Source organism: Lupinus angustifolius, unplaced genomic scaffold (assembly GCF_001865875.1).
Source record: "Lupinus angustifolius cultivar Tanjil unplaced genomic scaffold, LupAngTanjil_v1.0 Scaffold_50_99, whole genome shotgun sequence".
In the NCBI taxonomy this organism is placed as follows: domain Eukaryota; kingdom Viridiplantae; phylum Streptophyta; class Magnoliopsida; order Fabales; family Fabaceae; genus Lupinus; species Lupinus angustifolius.
In genome coordinates, this window is record NW_017722427.1 from 1 (window position 1) to 21,557 (window position 21,557).

General features: G+C 30.2%; 3 protein-coding genes across 3 annotated transcripts; all 3 read right to left on the reverse strand.

The window, feature by feature from the left end:
* Positions 1-1,318: 1,318 nt before the first annotated feature.
* Positions 1,319-2,338, reverse strand: LOC109339007 (berberine bridge enzyme-like 17). The gene has a single exon (XM_019576371.1). The coding sequence runs from the start codon at positions 2,336-2,338 to the stop codon at positions 1,457-1,459; it is 882 nt and encodes a 293-aa protein (XP_019431916.1). The 3' UTR covers positions 1,319-1,456.
* An 860-nt stretch (positions 2,339-3,198) lies between these two features.
* Positions 3,199-4,959, reverse strand: LOC109339006 (berberine bridge enzyme-like 17). Its single transcript, XM_019576370.1, has one exon. The coding sequence runs from the start codon at positions 4,931-4,933 to the stop codon at positions 3,338-3,340; it is 1,596 nt and encodes a 531-aa protein (XP_019431915.1). The 5' UTR covers positions 4,934-4,959; the 3' UTR covers positions 3,199-3,337.
* Positions 4,960-17,704: 12,745 nt separating this feature from the next.
* LOC109339004 (bifunctional riboflavin kinase/FMN phosphatase-like) lies at positions 17,705-21,361 on the reverse strand. Its single transcript, XM_019576368.1, has 11 exons — positions 21,220-21,361; positions 21,096-21,176; positions 20,599-20,785; positions 19,925-20,055; positions 19,748-19,817; positions 19,574-19,639; positions 18,818-18,972; positions 18,628-18,723; positions 18,246-18,397; positions 18,084-18,167; positions 17,705-17,987 (listed from the first exon to the last, which is right to left on the reverse strand). Exons 2-11 carry the CDS (start codon positions 21,154-21,156, stop codon positions 17,856-17,858), a joined length of 1,134 nt encoding a protein of 377 aa, XP_019431913.1. The 5' UTR covers positions 21,157-21,176; positions 21,220-21,361; the 3' UTR covers positions 17,705-17,855.
* Between the last annotated feature and the right edge of the window lie 196 nt (positions 21,362-21,557).

A 21,557-nucleotide genomic window follows, 5' to 3' on the forward strand; every position in this document is an offset into this window, starting at 1 on the left:
TTCCCTCGAAGAGTCTTGATACTCCGATCACCGATCCTTATTGGCAATGTTTCATACGTAAGATTATCCTTTAACTGAATTGAATCGGGTTCGATTATGTGCGACAGGTCACTAATGTATTTTCTAAGTTGGGACACATAGAAAATGTTGTGTAGATTGGACAATAAAGGTGGTAAGGCTATTTGGTAAGCTACTGGTCCAACTTTCCTAAGGATTTGGTAAGGTCCAATGAATTTTGGGGTAAGCTTACGGGCTTTTAATAACCTGCCAATACCAGTTGTGAGCAATATATTAAAATATATTTTATATTAAAATAGTTGAGAGTAAAAGTAAGATGGGAAAATGGATGAAAGTGAAGGTATTGAAAGTAGACACATGCAACTATTTTATCAAACAAGTTGTGAGCAATATATTAAAATATATTTTATATGAAATTTGAAAAATGTATTTTTGTCATAATATTTCACTAAATGACATGTGATATGCACATGATGCTATTATTTAATGGTCAACTAACAACATGAGTAGTCAATATAATGTGCATATATAAATGATGAGAGGTTTGTGTAGGTACAAAAAATGATGAATGATTCGTGTAATTTCATTAAAACCCATGGGAGATGTATATAATTTACTCTTTTATTTCTAATGGAAACAAAGGATGTGGTTTTATAAGTGTTTTATAAACTATCATATGCAATGATTTTAGGTGTTTCCTATAATTGTCATGGTCAAAAATCATGGTCGTTTCAAAGTAAACTATCATAGGCCATAGTTTTAAAAGTGTTCTCTAAAATATCATAGACAATAGTTTTAGGTGTTTCCTATAATGGCCATGGTAAAAAACTAGTCTTTTCTAAGTACATGAATTGTTCCTGATGTCAATTATAAAGGCAATGGTTTTTGTCCACAACTGACATATGTCAAAAAATTGCCTAAACAAAAGACAATATTTTAGACTACCATAGTTAAAAAAAAACCATTTTCTATGATAAAAACAACAATTTTTTCATATTACATTATAATTTTAAAAGTGTTGTCAAAGGATAATAATATTGTAGTGGTCATTTTAATATAAAAATATACTATTCCTACAATATTTACAATAATGTTACATGTTGTTTTTATTAAAAAAAATAATATCAATCCTCTGTTTAATTTTGAGTTGTTTAATCAATCTTTAAATAATATCTCAATGTTAAATTTTGTTAGCCTTATAGAACACATTTAATGTGTATAAATGAAAAAAATTAATTCATCCATGAAAATAATACTTTTCTATTTCATTAGTAGCATATGCAAGATTTAAATATTTAGTTTTCAATACCATAAATAAGATATATCTTTTTTATGTAAATTTATTTCAGGATTATGCTAATCACCACCAATTGTGATCAAGCAGAAGTATTAAGTTTTTACATCACTTAACTTTTCTCCATAAAACATTATTGTCCCACTAATATCCAGACTTAGTTGGAATACTTTGTTCGTATCTGAAAAAATTAAGAGGATCAACCATAGTTTTAACATTCACTAATCTATCAAAGTTCTCTTTGAAATATTTGCTCCCATAAGTTTTAGCTATGTCCTTGCTTGTTGTATTACTTGGATAGTTAGCACCAATATCAGTATCCCTATAGTTGAGAAATGTCTCCCTTGGTGACTTTGAGGCATAAGGAGCCATCAAATTATAAAATGACCTTGAAATGTTTAGATAATGATTATTAGCCTTATCTCCATCTTCAGTCCAAATTAAAAAATACTGAATCTTGAACAAATTCCCTGCCCTGTGAGGAAATGGGGTAGCTGATGATGGAATCTTTGCCATCTTTCCCCCATAAGGATTCCATTGCATAATCATGCTTTTACTTTCAATAAACTTATCCCATATGGCATAAAGATCATTCTTTGGAATAGGTTTCTTTATATAATCTGACTTGCTTTTGAAATAGATTGTCATAGGCTCCTTGGGGGTAGTAAGTAAAGTTTCTAGTGGAGTACCTATTGGAATGCGATCCCAATAAAGAGTGCTATTAATCCAAGGCATTTCAATGCAGTCACTTTTTCTTAAACCAAGTTCAGGGAAACTCTTACTCACCAAAGGTAGAAGTTTGTCAATTGTTCCCAAGAATTCACCAATAAAAGCAACTTTCACTTTCTTCTTACCCCCTTTAGTTCCATCCACCACCGAATGCTCTACTCTTATAAAAAGATCTTCATCTAGGTTTGGCGCAACTTCTTGCCATTTGTAAAGAACATCAGCTGCACCATCTTCCACAAATTTATTCACGGTGAATATTGTTACTTTAGCAGGTACAGAAAAATGTATTTTTGTCATAATATTTCACTAAATGACATGTGATATGCACATGATGCTATTATTTAATGGTCAACTAACAACATGAGTAGTCAATATAATGTGCATATATAAATGATGAGAGGTTTGTGTAGGTACAAAAAATGATGAATGATTCGTGTAATTTCATTAAAACCCATGGGAGATGTATATAATTTACTCTTTTATTTCTAATGGAAACAAAGGATGTGGTTTTATAAGTGTTTTATAAACTATCATATGCAATGATTTTAGGTGTTTCCTATAATTGTCATGGTCAAAAATCATGGTCGTTTCAAAGTAAACTATCATAGGCCATAGTTTTAAAAGTGTTCTCTAAAATATCATAGACAATAGTTTTAGGTGTTTCCTATAATGGCCATGGTAAAAAACTAGTCTTTTCTAAGTACATGAATTGTTCCTGATGTCAATTATAAAGGCAATGGTTTTTGTCCACAACTGACATATGTCAAAAAATTGCCTAAACAAAAGACAATATTTTAGACTACCATAGTTAAAAAAAAACCATTTTCTATGATAAAAACAACAATTTTTTCATATTACATTATAATTTTAAAAGTGTTGTCAAAGGATAATAATATTGTAGTGGTCATTTTAATATAAAAATATACTATTCCTACAATATTTACAATAATGTTACATGTTGTTTTTATTAAAAAAAATAATATCAATCCTCTGTTTAATTTTGAGTTGTTTAATCAATCTTTAAATAATATCTCAATGTTAAATTTTGTTAGCCTTATAGAACACATTTAATGTGTATAAATGAAAAAAATTAATTCATCCATGAAAATAATACTTTTCTATTTCATTAGTAGCATATGCAAGATTTAAATATTTAGTTTTCAATACCATAAATAAGATATATCTTTTTTATGTAAATTTATTTCAGGATTATGCTAATCACCACCAATTGTGATCAAGCAGAAGTATTAAGTTTTTACATCACTTAACTTTTCTCCATAAAACATTATTGTCCCACTAATATCCAGACTTAGTTGGAATACTTTGTTCGTATCTGAAAAAATTAAGAGGATCAACCATAGTTTTAACATTCACTAATCTATCAAAGTTCTCTTTGAAATATTTGCTCCCATAAGTTTTAGCTATGTCCTTGCTTGTTGTATTACTTGGATAGTTAGCACCAATATCAGTATCCCTATAGTTGAGAAATGTCTCCCTTGGTGACTTTGAGGCATAAGGAGCCATCAAATTATAAAATGACCTTGAAATGTTTAGATAATGATTATTAGCCTTATCTCCATCTTCAGTCCAAATTAAAAAATACTGAATCTTGAACAAATTCCCTGCCCTGTGAGGAAATGGGGTAGCTGATGATGGAATCTTTGCCATCTTTCCCCCATAAGGATTCCATTGCATAATCATGCTTTTACTTTCAATAAACTTATCCCATATGGCATAAAGATCATTCTTTGGAATAGGTTTCTTTATATAATCTGACTTGCTTTTGAAATAGATTGTCATAGGCTCCTTGGGGGTAGTAAGTAAAGTTTCTAGTGGAGTACCTATTGGAATGCGATCCCAATAAAGAGTGCTATTAATCCAAGGCATTTCAATGCAGTCACTTTTTCTTAAACCAAGTTCAGGGAAACTCTTACTCACCAAAGGTAGAAGTTTGTCAATTGTTCCCAAGAATTCACCAATAAAAGCAACTTTCACTTTCTTCTTACCCCCTTTAGTTCCATCCACCACCGAATGCTCTACTCTTATAAAAAGATCTTCATCTAGGTTTGGCGCAACTTCTTGCCATTTGTAAAGAACATCAGCTGCACCATCTTCCACAAATTTATTCACGGTGAATATTGTTACTTTAGCAGGTACAAGAACCAATTTGATTTTCCAAGAAAGAATGACACCAAAACTGGCTCCACCACCTCCTCTTATGGCCCAAAATAAATCCTCTCCCATTGATTTTCTATCAAGGATATTGCCGTTGACATCAACAATTTTTGCATCAATAATATTATCCACAGAAAGACCATATTTTCTCATTAGATTACCATAGCCACCGCCAGAGAAATGGCCACCAGTCCCTAAAGAAGTGCACACCCCTGCTGGGAATGCATGAACTTTGCTTTTCTCATAAATGTGATAGTAAAGTTGGCCAAGTGTTGCACCAGCCTGAACCCATGTTGTGGCAGATGATATGTCGACATCAACAGAATGGAGGGGGAACAAATCAAGTACAATATATGGAACATCAGATACATATGAAAGGCCTTCAGTGTCATGGCCACCACTTCTGATTCTAATCTGAATGCCATTAGACTTGGCACATAAGATAGTGGTTTGGACATGAGATTCACATTGAGCAGTTACAATAGCTAGAGGTTTTGCTGTTGTTGCTGCTTTGAATCTTTTGTTTTGTATATGCATATTCAAGATGGTTGAGAATGAATTGTTGCTTCGAGTGTAAATGACATCTGAAACAGGGTTTGGAGTTTTTGAGTGATCAGAAAGACATTTGAAAAAAATTTCATTGGTTGAAATTGATGTTGCCTGTAGGATAGACAACATGATGGTTATAGTAGACAAAAGAAAAGAAAATGTCTCCATTCTCCTTAAGAAGATTCACAGACTAAGAGAAATGGTTTGGTAAAGATGTGTAAGTGGAGTCATGTATTTATATCCTACGAAATCAACAAATTGAAATATTATTGACAAATTTTGTTTTTCTAATTTATTGTATATTATATTGTTGATGTAAATCAACAAGGTGTTGATCTAGTGGTATAAGACCTTACTGGGTCCTAAATGTCGAGAGTTTGATTCATGTGAGCGACACTGTTGGAAGGGACAACTACGAACCTTAAAAGAGATTAATTACTTACCCAACAAGAAAAGTGATACCCTTAGTAGTACCAACAAAATATTGTTGAAGTAAAGATTGGATAATATCATATAACAAGTCATTAGGTACCAAAAAATATAATAAGTCATTATATTTAGGTATTTTGGATCAATCATACAAGATGATGTGAAAATTGACAGAAATATGAACCATAATATTCAAGTAAATTGAATGAAACGACGGTGTTTCGAGTTTCATCAGTTACAAAAAATAGCTCACTCAAACTTAAGGAGAAGTTTTAGCGCACAACTATGAAGAGGTGAAACGTTATATGAGATTGAAAGTTGGACGATAAAATAATAATAATAGAATAGATTGTATGTGATAGATATGATAATATTGTGTTAGATACATAACACACTAAATAAAAGAATTTGGTTATTATTATATATTTAAATGCACATTGCTTATTAAAAAATAGTAAAGATTGATTGAGACCATTTTGGGAACTTCACAAATTATTATATGGTCAATGATCTCAAATATAAAGGATTACTATATGATTCAAAAATCCTTATCATAGATATATATTAATAATTTAAAAATAAATGAGTTTATTCGAAATTAATGTTAGAATTGTCATTTATTAATTTCTTCTAAAAGACAACCATGTCATTAATATTGTGTAATTTAAATTTAAGTTATTAGTATACAATTAATGGGGAGACTGTATTTAGCCATGTACTAATATAAATGCTTAAAATAATAATAGAATTCCTTGAAATATAGAAACCTTATTTCAAAGGTAGTTGACACTATTTCAATGCTGGGATGTATTTTGGCAACCATCAATAGCTATTTTCTTCTTGGGCATGTAACAAAAAGATAAAAGAAGGGATAAAGAAACAAAGATAAAAAATAAATAAATTAATAAGAAAGAATCAAATTAATTATTAAATTTCGATTTTTAAAAGAGATAATTTTATTACGAAGATAACAAAAGTATTTAACATTTTTAGGCTGGATACATTATTATTTATCAAAAGTGTCATATTTTAAAATGGGGAGTAAAAATGATAATTTATTAAAAGTGTCATTTATTAAAAGTAATAAATGATAATGTATTAAAAGTATCATTTTAAAACAGTATACTTTTAATAAATGATAATGTATCCGCATCATCAAAGTCAAAGTGAAGGAATTTACACCGGAGATAATAAGGGAATGAATATTAAGAGAGATATTTACTAACCTCGAAACAGTATACTTATTGAGAGAGATATTTACGAACCTCGAAAGAGATTCATTCCTTACTAAAAAACGTGAAGGAATATTATTGATAGTACAAAAAAATTATCCCATCTACTCTGGAAGAAAGTGTTGAGTCAATTCACACTAGAGATAATAAGAGATGGGCAGTGTTCAATGTTTGGACTCACACTAGTCCATGGATTTTCACCCGGCCTATCTTGACCCTAATGTCAATCATATATTCTATCAGTATTTGTGCCTCTTGGTCCGTGTTAATCCCATATTATTCAATGTGTTACTACTTTCCATATCATATGCTCATTTATGATTGAGATAATTTTCTTCATTCCATTTTTATTATATCTTAAATGTATTACTTATTTTCAATTTTTTTAAAAATATTTATTCTTTAAAAAATTTATTTATCACTCTAGATCTATTTAGGATTCCCTTATTAATATTTTATTTATTTTGTTTCCTTAATAATAATAATAATAATAAAATGGAAAATAAAAACCATAAAGTAACATAATTTTTTTATAATAATTTAAATAATGTATGAAAAACATAATCTCTCATCTATTACTAATAACTAATGTAAAAATCATTTAAATTGAACTATAATAACGGTGGGTGAAATATCATGATTTCATCTCTTTAACTCGAATTATCTTTAATAGTCTTCATTTTTCTATTGCAAATAATCTTGTTGAACAATTGGCTTAATTGCACATTCATAAATTCATTCAAAAGTACTATTTTTTTATAAGCTAATCTGATATTGATTTTTAAGGGAGTCAATTTGTTCATTTTGTGTGTGTGCAAAATAACGTACCAAGACACTTACGAAGAGTTCACAGAAATAAAGTAATATCATGATGTCGACATGTAGTTCACTCAACGTTATGTTGTAATGTGTTTTGCTAACATCAATTCTTAATTTTGTCATGCCCATATAAAAAAGAGTTAAAAGAAATAGAGAGAAAAATATAAATAAATGAAAAAAGGAGAGAACTAGGTTGATTATTAATTTTTTATTTGTGTGGAAGATAAACAATTTATAAAAAAATATAACAATATAAATAGATAGTATCTTTTTGGACTAGATACATTGTCTTTTTTAAAAGTATGTCCTTCTAAAATGAAAATGTTATTTTTATACATGTGACACCTATATTTTTTGGACCATTTTTCTAGAAAACTAAAAGGGCATAGAAAAACTTCAAAGTAACAAAAATAAAAAAAATAAAAAAAAATAAAAATACATTCTCCTTATTTTTGTGATTTTATAAACTCAAATAATTATTTTACCTATTTGTGGATATTGAAATAATATTTTAGAGTTTATAGAGTCACTAATGAACTTCTTAAAAAGAATGATTCAACTATTTTTCTTATATAATCAAATAATTATTTTAATTTATTTAAGGTATTGCAATAATTTATACGGTTTTATAAAATTTATTAAAATAGTTTTTGTAACAAAATACATTTTTGGAATCAATATATATACACTGACTTGTAAGTGTTTTTTATATTGTCAATAAATTATCTATCATTCATATATTAGTTATCGTTGACTCTCAAACAAAAGTAATACAAATCAATGATGAATAATATGGTCATTGTGTAAAAAACTTTACGGTAAAGATACATAAATTTTAAACTCAACATTTCTTAGAGGTCTCATAACATTTTTACCAATCTTCAAATATTCAAGTTTTAAACTTTAAATGCAATTAATTACTATATTTATTTTGAAATTTCAAATTGAAAAAATATATTAAATTGCATTAATGAATATTAATTTGGGCAATTAATGGGAGGGACACCATTTTTATTTCAACATGTGCCAAAATCACCTATAGATGCATGAGCGTATGGAGAATGAACACTCAAAACACACCCAAAAATAATAATAGGGAAACTATCCAAATTTTATTGTTGATACCAATATGGAACAACACTGGTGCTAATTTCCACGTCGCCTCATATCTGCACCATGCATAATCAGATATGCACACTATTTTGGTTCGTTTTTCGTTTTTTAACTATTTATTCAGTAACGATAACAATAAGTACAATTATAAAAATATATGTTCAATATCAACATGGTTTACACATCAATAGTTATTTTCTTCTTACTCATAAAAAAGAGATAAAAGAAGGGATACATAAGGAAAGATAAAAAATACATAAACTAAAAAGAAAATATCATATTTATTATTAAATCTTGATTTGTGAACGAAATATTTTTTTTACAAGTATAACAAAAACATTTAATATTTTTTAGTATGGATACATTATCATTTACTAAAAGTATTCCATTTTAAAAAAAATCGTCTTCTACATTTGAAACAAATAAAAAATAATGAATGCAAATAAATATGACATAATTTTTTAATTACATAAATAAAATTAATAGCTAATATAAAAATAAAATAAAATTTAATTTAATTGGCATTACCAATAAATAAAATGCAAGACACGCTCAAAAGGAGAAAATAAGAAAATGTCAAAAGAACCTAATTTTCTATCTATACAACCATTAAGGTGAACTCATTCTCTCTCTAAAAAATGTGGAGACACTTCATACTAGAGAGAATAATATATGCATAGTGATCATTGTTTAGACTCACACTTGTCCTTGGATTTCCACTCTGGCTCTCTGGACCCTTCAATCTCGTATTTTATCGATGTTTGTGCCTCTCTTGGTCTATAATCCTCTATTATTCAAAATGTTGATAGAATCCATATCATATGCTAATTTATGTTTAAGATAATTTTCTTCATTTCATTTCTATTTTATCTTACATGTATTACTTATTTTCATTTTTTTGTTAAAATTTATTTATTCGTTCAGAAATTTATTTATTACTCTAGATCTATTTAGGATTCCCTTATTAAATATTTAATTTATATTGTTTTCTTTAATAATAAAAAAATGAAAAATAAAAACTATTAAATAACATAATTTTATAAAAATTAAATATTTAAAAAATATATGAAATACATAAAATCTCTCTCGTATATTATCAATAACTAACATAATTTTTTTTAATTGAATTATAATAATGGTGGAGGAAATATTGTGATTTAACATCTTTAACTTGAATCATCTTAAAATAGTTATGATACATCATTTTGTTCATTAAATTTTATTTAAAATTGAAATAGAGAATTATAAATAATAATAAACAATAAGTATAAGAATCATTGAAATAATAACAACAAGAATAATACATTTTCTTGAGAGTCAAATCAGATAAATATGAATCTTTTCTTAATTAATTTTAAGAATATAAAATATTTAAATAGAATCCCATAGCCTCTACTTTTTTTTCTTTTTCATTTTTATTTAAAGGTTTATAATAATAATTTTTTTGGTTTATCACATGTATCATCGCTATAGAGCCAATCATGTTCGAGCCGGAAACATTCACAGGTGTGTGAGACTAACTTTCTCAACAAATATTTTTTCTATCCACAAGACTCGTTGGTGGTTTGTAATAACAATTGTTATAATAAATTGATTTTTATATCAATAATAAATTAAAAAAATTATTATGTTTGATTACAATAAATAAAATAATAATTTTGTCTCTGGAGTAATAAAAGTAATTAATAAATACATTCCCTCATATGAAATAATTTGTTTTTATCCTCTAACTTTTTCAATAAATTATAAAAAAAAACCTTAAGTAAACTATCCCATTTTATCACGTTTTTTGCATGTTTCAACTTTCAATCTAGCAATTAAGAAATGTTAATTTTCAAAATAAAACATAAAAAATTAATGTGTGATGAATAATTAAAGTTCTATTTGTCACTATTTTAAGTTGAGACGTGGTAATAGAATTAAGATTATACTTCATTGTCTTAACATAGGTGGCTGTTAACCATATATTTTGACTTTATAATTAAAAATATTTAAGAGTTGAAAAGCATATCCAATCATTATCACGTTTTCCCATATTTAAGTTCAGATGTGATATTAGATATAACATTGTACTTCACTATGATAAACTAATATTAAGCATTATTTCATTTTTCAAATAAAAATAAATCAAGCAAACAAACCATTTTGTACCTATGATTATATGATTATGTAGCCTTGATTTATTTATTTCATCGAGAGATACGAAGTAGTAAGATGAACTATTATTATACACAAAAGTAAAAAATAAAATATTTTTTTAATAAATAAATCTTAAAGTGTTTAAAGTTTATGCAATTAGTAATGATATCATTTTTAATATTGCAGACGTGATGTTAATATATTCCTTAATCCGTAATCGACCCTCGGGCTTAGATTCAAGTTCATAGACCATATGATCCTAATTGGGTATAATATAGAATTTTTTATGTTTTAACTATAAAAAACATAGTGCCAACTTCAAATCTCTTATGGAATGTTGAAATCGAGTTCACCTCTTTAAAAGCCATAGAGCTGATATTCGATCCAAAAATTGGCCCATGACAAATAATAACTACATTAAAGATAAGGAAGGATGTGATAATTCACCTTTTCCTATGCTTTTTAAATAATCAAAACACATGAAACAATCAAAAAAAATTATATCGAAAATTATAGTGTTGATTTTCTTATTACACCTCATTTTGCTTAGAAATGTGGTTTATTGTACATTTATAAATTCATTTAAAAGTGCCATTTTTTGGAAAGGAAATATGATATTCCTTTTTGTTAAGCAGAATGTGTTCTTTTTTTGTGTGTAACATAACATAAGAAGACATTTATAAAAAATGTGATGGAATAAAGTAGTTTCCTGAAATTGACAAGTAGTTGGCTCAATTTCTATGTTGTAATTGTTGGAACAAAGAAATGTAAACAGAAAATAGAGAAGAAGAGGAAATGGTTAAGAGAAAATGCAAGAAAATAATCAATGAATTTTATCATTCTCTTATTGCAATGACTTACTATTTATAGTAAGAGGTAGTTCAACCATAAAAACAGAATTTCAAATCCTTACTTTTTTTAGCAAGTTACAACAAACTTCTTTCTATTTATTAATCCATCTCTTAAAACTTGGATTATCTACAACTTTCAACACTCTTCCTTAAGACAAGTTCTTTGAGAGATAATACACTTATTCTTCTTTTTAACTCTTCAAACCTATCACCCTTTAAAGCTTTTGTGAGTATGTCTGCCAATTGCACTTGTGTCTTGCAATACACCACTTGAATCTTCCCTTTGTTGACTAAATCTCTAAGGTAATGAAACCTTACTTCAATGTGTTTGCTCCTACCATGACTCACTGGATTTTTTGACAAGCTTATTGCTAAAACATTGTCAATTCTGAGTTGTAATGGAGTTTCCAGCTTCACCTTCATTTCTATTAGCAACTCCTCGAGCCACACCGATTGACAAGCAGCAAAGCAGCCTAAGATGTACTCTGCCTCACAACTAGAGAGAGCAACCACTTGTTGTTTTGAGGAGCACCATGAGATGGGGGCACTATTGAGTAAGAACAGATAACCCGAAGTACTCTTCCTCTCTACCAAATCTCCACCATAATCAGAATCTGCATACCCAATCAATTCCAGTTCTGATCTTTGTCTACCATAGGGAAATAGAATTCCTTGATCACTTGTTCCTTGGATATATCTCATCACTCTTTTAGCTGCTAGTAGATGTGTTTTCTTTGGCTTACACATGAACCTGCTCACCAAGCCAACCCCAAAGGACAAGTCTAGTCTGTTATTGCACAAGAATCTCAAAGAACCTACTATCTGCTTGAACATAGTTTCATTTACTGGATCACCTTCTTCATCTTCAGACAGTTTTAGGCTTGTTTCTATTGGATTGTTGACTGAGTTGCAGGAGTTCATGTTGAATTTCTTTAGAATTTCAGTTGCATACCTCTTTTGATGCATCATTATTCCTTCTTCAGTGTATGCAAACTCCATCCCTAGGAAGTAGTTTAGTTTTCCTATATCAGTCATGTCGAATTCAGCCTTCATTACCCTTTTAAATTCTTCAATTCTTTCAGTGTTTGATCCTGTCACTAGCAGATCATCTACATATAGGCAGATGATTAGAGTTTGGCATCTTGCTTCACATAGACTTCATGCTCAACCTGACATTTTTTGAAGTTGAGTTTGAATAGAAATGAGTCTATCCTCTTATTCCAGGCCCTTGGTGCTTGTTTAAGTCCATATAGGGCCTTGTTTAGCTTGTAGACATATTGTTCTTTGCCTTCTATTATGAAGCCTGGTGGTTGTTGGACATACACTTCTTCCATTAGTGGACCATGTAGAATGCTGACTTTACATCTAGCTGAAAGAGATCCCAGTTTCTTGCACTTGTAATTGCTACTACTGTTCTTATTGTCTCAATTATGGCCACAGGTGCAAATACTTCTTTGTAATCTATCCCTTCCCTTTGTAGAAACCCTTTAGCAACCAATCTGGCCTTGTACCTTGAGATTGTTCCATCAGGGTTAAGTTTTTGTTTAAAGATCCACTTCACTCCTATCTGGTGTTTGTCCATAGGCAGCTTGACTAGGTCCCAAGTTTCATTTCTTTCTATTGACCTGATCTCTTCAACCATTGCTTCTTTCCATTCCTTTTGTGCTAGTGCTTCTGATTCATTGATAGGATTGGCTTCAGCCATGAGTGCCAAGTGTATCAGGTCACCTTCATCATTGATTTGATCATCTGTGTGTATCTCATAGTCTTTGAATCTGTTTGGCATTGACCTTGATCTCTGAGACCTCTGAGTTGTAGGAGTTTCATGAGTTGCTTCTAGTTGATTCTTCTTGGATAGGTTCACAGTTTGGAGTTTCATGAATTTCCTGTACCATTCTGGTTAGGCCTGATTGTTTTTGTTTTCAGTCCCACTTCTCATGTTCAAGGACTACCACATCTCTGCTTATCACTACCCTTTCTTTGTTTGGATCATAAAGTCTGTATGCTCCAGTTGAGTGATAGCCTAGGAAGACCATGGCTTCACTTTTGTCTTGAAGTTTTGTTCTCCTTTGATCTGGTATGTGGCTATAGGCTAGTGATCCAAACACCTTGAGATGATTCACAACTGGTTTTCTTCTTGTCCAGACCTCAATTGGTACCTTTCCTTCCAGCTTCTTGGTTGGACATTTGTTTAGAAGATATACAGATGTTGACACTGCTTCAGCCCATAAGTTTTGAGGTAGTTCTTTTCCTTTGATTAAGCTTCTTGCCATGTTCATAATGGTTCTGTTTCTCCTTTCTGCCAAGCCATTGTGCTGAGGTGTATATGGTGCAGTGATTTCGTGCCTTATACCATTTTTCCTACAATATGATTCAAAATCATTTGAGGTGAATTCTCCTCCTCCATATGTTCTTAGAAGTTTCAAATTTCTGCCACTTTCTTTTTCTACAAGAGCTTTGAAATTCTGAAAGGATTCAAAGGCATCACTCTTGGCCTTTAGTACATCCAACCAAGTCATCCTGCTAAACTCATCAACAAATATTATGAAGTATTTGTTTCCAGCCAAAGAGGGAGTTTCAAAAGGACCACATACATCTGAGTGGACCACTTCAAGGATTGCTCTAGACCTCATCTTTGCTTCTGATTTGAATGTTTGCCTTGTTTGTTTTCCAATCAAGCAGACTTCACAAGTTTTCTCAGGTATGGATATAATTGGCATACCAGAGACTAGTTTCTTTGCTCCTAGTTGATGTAGGCTCTTGAAATTCAAGTGACCAAATCTTGAGTGCAAAAGCCAATTCTCATTGCTGATTTCCATAGATGCCAAGCAGTGAATCTCAACAGCCTTTATGTTCACTTGGAATGTTCTATTCTTGTTCACCTTGCTTCTGAATATAAGTTTGTTTTCAGAATCAAAAAGCTCAAGTTGCCCATTCTTCATCAAGACTGTGAACCCTTTTTCTATGAGTTGTCCTATGCTTAGAAGGTTGCATTTCATCTTTGGCACATACAAATCTCACAGATCAGAGGGGAGGACTGGACGTAGTTTCGCAATGGACAACAAAACGACACAGGATAAAATCCTTGCGCAATCTGTTATATCTTTTTCTCTTTTATACCTTACTATGTTCTTGTTAATCTTGCATAAAAATATCTATTGTATCTCTACTTATTTGTTGGTTAATAACTGTGCAAGTTGTTGTTCTGATCATTCTATTTATGTTTTGATTTAATCGATTAAGTCTACTGGTTAATCGATTAACTGAACATTTTTAACAAGTGTGTAAAAACTAGAAAAGTGGAACTTGAGCTCCGCCACACCTATTCAACCTCTTCTAGGTGTATTCTGCCACTGATATCTAACAATAATTCTATTACGAAAATAACAAAAGTATTTAACGTTTTTAGGCTATACATTATTATTATTTATTAAAAGTATCATATGTGGAGTAAAAATGATAATTTATTAAAAGTGTCATTTATTAAAAGTAATAAATGATAATGTATTAAAAGCATCATTTTAAAACATTATACTTTTAATGAATGATAATGTATCCACATCATCTAAGTTAAGATTGAGTGTTCGATTTCTAGAAACAACACTTATTGATGAGGACAATTACGAACTCCGAAATAGATTTGTTTCTTATCAAAAAAAGGTGAAAGACACTCTTGGTAGTATGAAAAAATCAACTCATCCTCTCTCAAAGAAAATGTTGAGTCAATTTGCACTAGAGATAATAAGAGATGTGCACTGATCAATGTTCGGACTCACACTAGTCCATGGATTTTCACCCGGTCTATCTTGACCCTAACATCAGTCATGTATTCTATCAGTGTTTGTGCCTCTTGGTTGGTGTTAGTGCCTGATTATTCAATATGTTATTACTTTCCATATATATGCTCATTTATGATTGAGATAATTTTATTCATTTCATTTTTATTATATCTTAAATGCAGTGTTGTTAAAACCGTACCGGTTATCAAATCGGTCAGGGTACTGATATAGTGGTATAGTGGTTCAACCAGTGGTTTAGTAATTAAACCGCTTGCCGGTTAAACCGGACATACCTACTTATATTTATATATATATAAACCTATAACAAAAAATTTCAAATAGATAGATACTCAAATTTATAATCCATATTTATATTTTACTCAAAATTCACATAAAGAAACAACTTTATAAGTCTTTAACAAATTAAGTCTAAATTAAAAACATATATCAATCCAAAAGTATCACTTAACAACCACAAAATATAAATAAATGACATAAGTTCACAACTCACTCTACAAAACAAATAAATTTGGAATTTTAACATTTAACACTAAGGAGTCAAAGTTGTTCATATGAATATTATACTTTTCTACCAAATCCTATCTTCATACGGTACTCCTATATTAAACAAATGTCACTGAGATTACACACGAATATTAGGGAACCAAAAGGTATAATCTAAGTATGTCTTGGAAGTATGTGCCTTGAAAAGGGTTGGAAAGATGGGTCACCTTGTAATGGATTTTTAAGTTTTTAAGTTTTTTTAAAAAAAAAATATGCACCGGTTAGGGGCCTTGGAAGTATGTCTTGGAAGTATGTGCCTTGACTGGTTTTTTACCAGTTTTGATACTTAGCCGATTCAACACCTATACTGTACCGGTTAGGGGCCTGGTTCACCGGTTTTTCGGTTGAACCGGCCGGTATGATACGGTTTTTATAACTATGCTTAAATGTATTACTTATTTTCAATTTTTGTTAAAAATATTCATTCTTTAAAAAACTTATTTATTACTCTAGATGAATTTATGATTCCCTTATTAATATTTTATTTATTTGTTTTCCTTAATAATAATAAAATCGAAAATAAAAACTATAAAGTAACATTTTTTTTTTATAATCATTAAATAATTTAAATAATGTATGAAAATTATAATCTCTCATCTATTACCAATAACTAATATAAAAATCATTTAAATTGATTTATAATAACGGTCGGTGAAATATGATGATTTCACCTCTTTAACTCGAATTATTTTTAGTAGTCTTGATTTTTTTATTGTATATAATTTTTTTTAATTAACAATGTGGCTTAATTGCACATTCATAAATTCATTCAAAAGTACTATTTTTTTATAAGCTAATCTAATATTGATTTTTAAGGGAGTCAATTTGTTCATTTTGTGTGTGTGCAAAATAACGTACCAAGACACTTACGAAGAGTTCACAGAAATAAAGTAATATCATGACATATGCATGTAGTTTACTCGATTTTTATGTTGTAATGTGTTTTGCTAGCATCAATTCTTAATTTGGTCATGCCCATATAAAAAAGAATTAAAAGAAAGAGAGAGAGAAAGATAAATAAATGAAAAAGGGTGAGAATTAGATTGATTGTTAAATTTTTATTTGTGTGGAAGATAAACAATTTATGAGAAAAATATGATAATATAAATACAAAAGTATCTTTTTGGACTAGATACGTTGTCTTTTATTAAAAGTATGTCCTTCTAAAATGAAAATGTTATTTTTATACATGTAACACCTAATTTCAATAAAATAAATTGAGAGTATATTTAATTTGTACAATTAGTTGAGGTTCCATTTTATTATGGGTGGATGAAGAACTAATACATTCTGTAATTCATTTCCAAGCTTGTAACTTTGGATTCAAAAGACCATTTTATCTTAAATTTGGTATAATTAGAATTTTCTATGTTTTAACTACAAAAACATACCGACTTTAAAATATTATATAACAGAAAATTGGAGCATGACAAGTAAACTTCAAATTTTTACTAAGATCATTTTACTTTTATAGAGGTTGATTCGATACACTACAAACATTTGTTATTTTTTCTACGAAAAATATACGTTTTAGAAAAATATTTGATTCAAAAGTGTGAATAGTTAAAAAATCTATTTGAATAAATGTTTAAATATTTGTCATATGAAATCATATTTTATAGATTCTAATAAGCATTAAAAATAAGACATTAAAATTTTGCCAAAATTTAAGTATTCTCTTCATATATTGTCACATCAGATGAAAGAAAACAATATTATTAATTTTTTAATGCTTTAAATATATTGAAAATAAGTTATAATCTTGCAATGCGTACATTTACAGATGAACAATTTATCGATTTCAAAGAAATGGGAGTTAGCTTGTAATCTACATTTATAGGTATACATATTATATTTGGGATATAATTACTCAAGACTAAATCCAAATAATTCTATTTATCATCAAACTATTAAGTAATCGAACATGTGTTACAATAAATAATATAATGGGGTTAGTGTGTAATTCACTAATTTGTAACAAATATGATCTAAATCTCCAATGGGTAGATTAAATAATAGAAGCAAATAATGGCTACTTATTTATTATTGATTATGCAATGCTCCGAATTACATTTCATTGTAATGATTGTTCCATTTATAAAACAATAATAACAGTCCAAATGCAGAAGCTCCTTTAAAAAGAGGATGAGATTTTTTTTAAAAATCATTCATGGGAGCTTCTCAAATATGAATCATTCTTGTAACTTGAGTACAAGGGAATATCAAGAGCTCTCTCAGCAACTCTGCGGTCTTCATGAATCTTAGCTATCAAGCTTTCAAGGGTTGGAAAATTGGCCTGTTATGCATAATGCCCGGTTTTAGCGAAACTTGGAGAGTTAGATGTAAGGCATGACAAGGAGAAAAAATAGTAGAAATACTTATTCATCTATACCTCAGGACGTATGTAACCAACTATAAGAAGTCGCAGTTCCTCCCCATAGAAATCCTCATTAAAATCATGAAGTAACCATGGTTCCTACATTGAAAAAACATAGATCATAAGAAAATTATGAGGCAAATAGTTATAGATGGAGGTGTGTAATGAAACACTGACTATAGTTTTTTCTTTGTTGTTGAAATATGGATTCCAACCAATGCTCATGACCATTTTAAAAACACCTCGTGTTGATAATCCAGCCCAACCAAAATAAACTCCGGCAGGATGCTCTGCAAGGAGATCTGAATAACCCTCGGGTGACAAATTAGCTGAAGAAATAGGAGTAGTTACTATTAGTTTTAAGGCGGTACTGTCGATACAAACCTGATATATTAAGAGGCAAATTAGAAAATCAGGGTCTCAAGCTTATAACACAACAACAATCATGGAACACAATTGCTACAAATGCCCAAAACCTCATAACAGCATTGTCCCCATGTTGTTCTTATCTACTTTTCAGCTTCATGTCATAATGCACCCACAATAAGTAGAAACAAACCTGTAGGTATCCCAAGTGCCTTCGAGCCACGACCAAATCCCTTAACGATGGGTCCACCAATATACCACCGATCTAGTGGCAAAGTTCCCTCCACCCCTGCAATAATTTAGAATACTAGCTCAACAATTCAAATATAAATAAATGTGCCAATAAAAGAAAAAAAAGTACTACTGAAGGTATTCGGGTTTACAATCTTCAAATGGAGGTAAACCCCATTTTTCGAGTTGCAAATCAAGTAGGGAACTGATCACCATATCTGCTGCACTGTAGAGATGCGACTGTTTTCGAAGTGATGGTACAACAACTACTTCCATTTCAGCAGCCTTACCTGCAGTAATACCAGGTCTGAAGTAGCCAAGTTACGTAGCATACAAGTGTTTAGAAATAAGATATGGAGAAAAGGAAGTATCCGAAAAGACGAGTTTAGGATAATAATCATCGTTCTTTTATAGAAACCTTGCAGGCAATAAGAATGCCGTCTTTAGCCATTGTAAAGTAAGCCATCCCGGATATTTACAGCATAACAATTACTATAGACATGAAGCAAGAGGAGCCAAAATGTTTTAAGAATAGAACAGTGATTATTTTGTCAATTATGTAAAAAGAAAAGATACACACAACTTGAAAGTGCTAGAAAAATATTTCTAAATTAATCAAGCTTTTAAAATAAATTCCAAAGCCCCAGTTTCAATGTATCAAAATTTCCTAGATAGTCCACAGAAAGTTCAATAAACGAAGACATAAATCAACTGTCAAGCAAGGAGATGTTTGGCAAAAGTTTAAATCATAATAAATAAGACCACACGATAGTTCAACCTGAGGTCACCTAACAAAAGAGTTTACAAATTAAGGAATTTTGTCAAGAGAAAATAAATTTGTTAGAAGACAAGAAATCATATATCAAACAGAATCGGTACTAGTAGAAAAACAGGAATCAAGAACTTACAGAGAGTCTTCAATGACGAGACAGCTGGAAGGCTCCACATTTAACCTCCTAGCAGCTTCAAGGAACCTGACATGATAAAGCACAATAAAACTTTTGGAAGAAAAAGGCATTTCTTATATATTAGACAGTAATGCTCAGTAATCAAAAGCTAAGCAACATTGTATTGCATCTCACATTTCAGGGGAAGGTTTCCCTGTTCTGACTTCATCTCCACCAATTATGACAGAGAATGAGCTTTTCCATCCTAACATGCAGAGAAAATTAAAGAAACAAGAGCACACTTAAGTTAACACAAACAAAGAAAAGGAGCACAAAAAACCTTAAGGTTCCTGAAATAAGTGATAAATCAACCATCATGATAAGATAATTTGGCTTCTATGCTTTCCCTTGGAGAGTTTGATGCCAAGGCCATTGGAACATCGTGACTCTTCAAATGTTTTATCAACCGATTGGCACCAGGAAGTTCTTTAATGTTGCACCACCTGAAATGAAAATAGATAACTTTAGAAAATCCTTCAGACAAATTCAAATTATCAACCAAGTGACTGTGTCTATTAGGGAAGAGGATTACTTGGTGAATCTAGTATGAAAATGCCTTAATTCATATTGGTCAGTTCATTGTGAATGCATTCTTATCTACTATGAAGGTTGTGAAGCATTAATGCCTTAGACTTTTTTGTTTGAATTTCTAGTCTCAATCAAACAGGCATAAACAGAGGGTTTCAACCACAAGATATTCTTAAAGAATAAGTAATTACTACTAATTCATAGATAATTAGCATCATACAAATGATACAATAATCACATTCAAATTCAATTGACAATAAGAAGAATAGCGAGAACAAAATCCTTTTCAAGTAGTTGGTATCAGCTACATATATCAAACGATGTCATTGAGTTGTTATGATAAAGACCAGGTTTTTATAAATACTATCTATATCAAAGTTTTCACAGTTTCTATTTGTATGTAGAATTTTATATTATTAAGTGCTAAAGAAGGAAGATGTGATGTTAGAAATAGTTACTGGTCATAGAACAGAGGTGAAATCTGAGAAATAAATTCAGTGGTGGAGCAAGGAAGTCCATAATCTTGAACAACATCAGCAGCAGATTCAAAAGGTGTCTTCCCTACTATTTTAAGAGCTTCTCTTCCATCCCATTCCTTTCCATAGTTACTTAACACAATCTTTAAAACCTTATCTACCACGCCATCTGTTATCAGATCAATCAATCAATCAATACTTATACTTATGTGTTTGCGAGTTGATTTTTTTAGAGTAATAAAGAGAAATTAAGGCTTTGGAATCATCTCAGAGCTGTATTTCCTTCCCCTCCGAAACCAACTTGAAATCGGCTGAATTTTAGAGGGGAATGTAAACGGAAAACTTAAAAGTCATCTTACACAAGTGTATTTCATTACTCCAAAGTTTTCTCATTCTCACTTTGTTGCCCTCCACAAACAAAAACAACTCGCAAAAATTAACGGAGCAACTTATGAATGGAACGACAAAAGTGACCTCACCTGTGTTAAGAAGGGTGCCATCCAAATCAAGAATAACGCAAGAAACGAGTTTCGTGGTCATCGGAATTTCTGCAACAAATTAAATGCAAAAAATTGAGAGTGAATGGAGGAAGGTTATGGGTTTGAGACAAAGGGGATAACAAAATAGCAGCTTTTGTCTGAGTTCACGAGAGAGAGCATCGTAAAAGGTTGAGTTCTTAAGAGTCCTTACGGAATTATGATGGGGCAAGATCAAGCTTCCTGATCTTTTCCCTTTCGCTTCTTTAGTGGACCATAGTACCATAGCTATGTGATATTAACAAGTTCCAAATTTCATTACACTACACTCTTGACTTCAAAACTATCAAAATTATTACACAAACCGTCTTCACTTTTTTACATTTTATCATATTGATCACCTAAATTAAAAATAAATATAATCTTTCAAATAAAAGATGGGATAGATGTAATACAAAACATCGT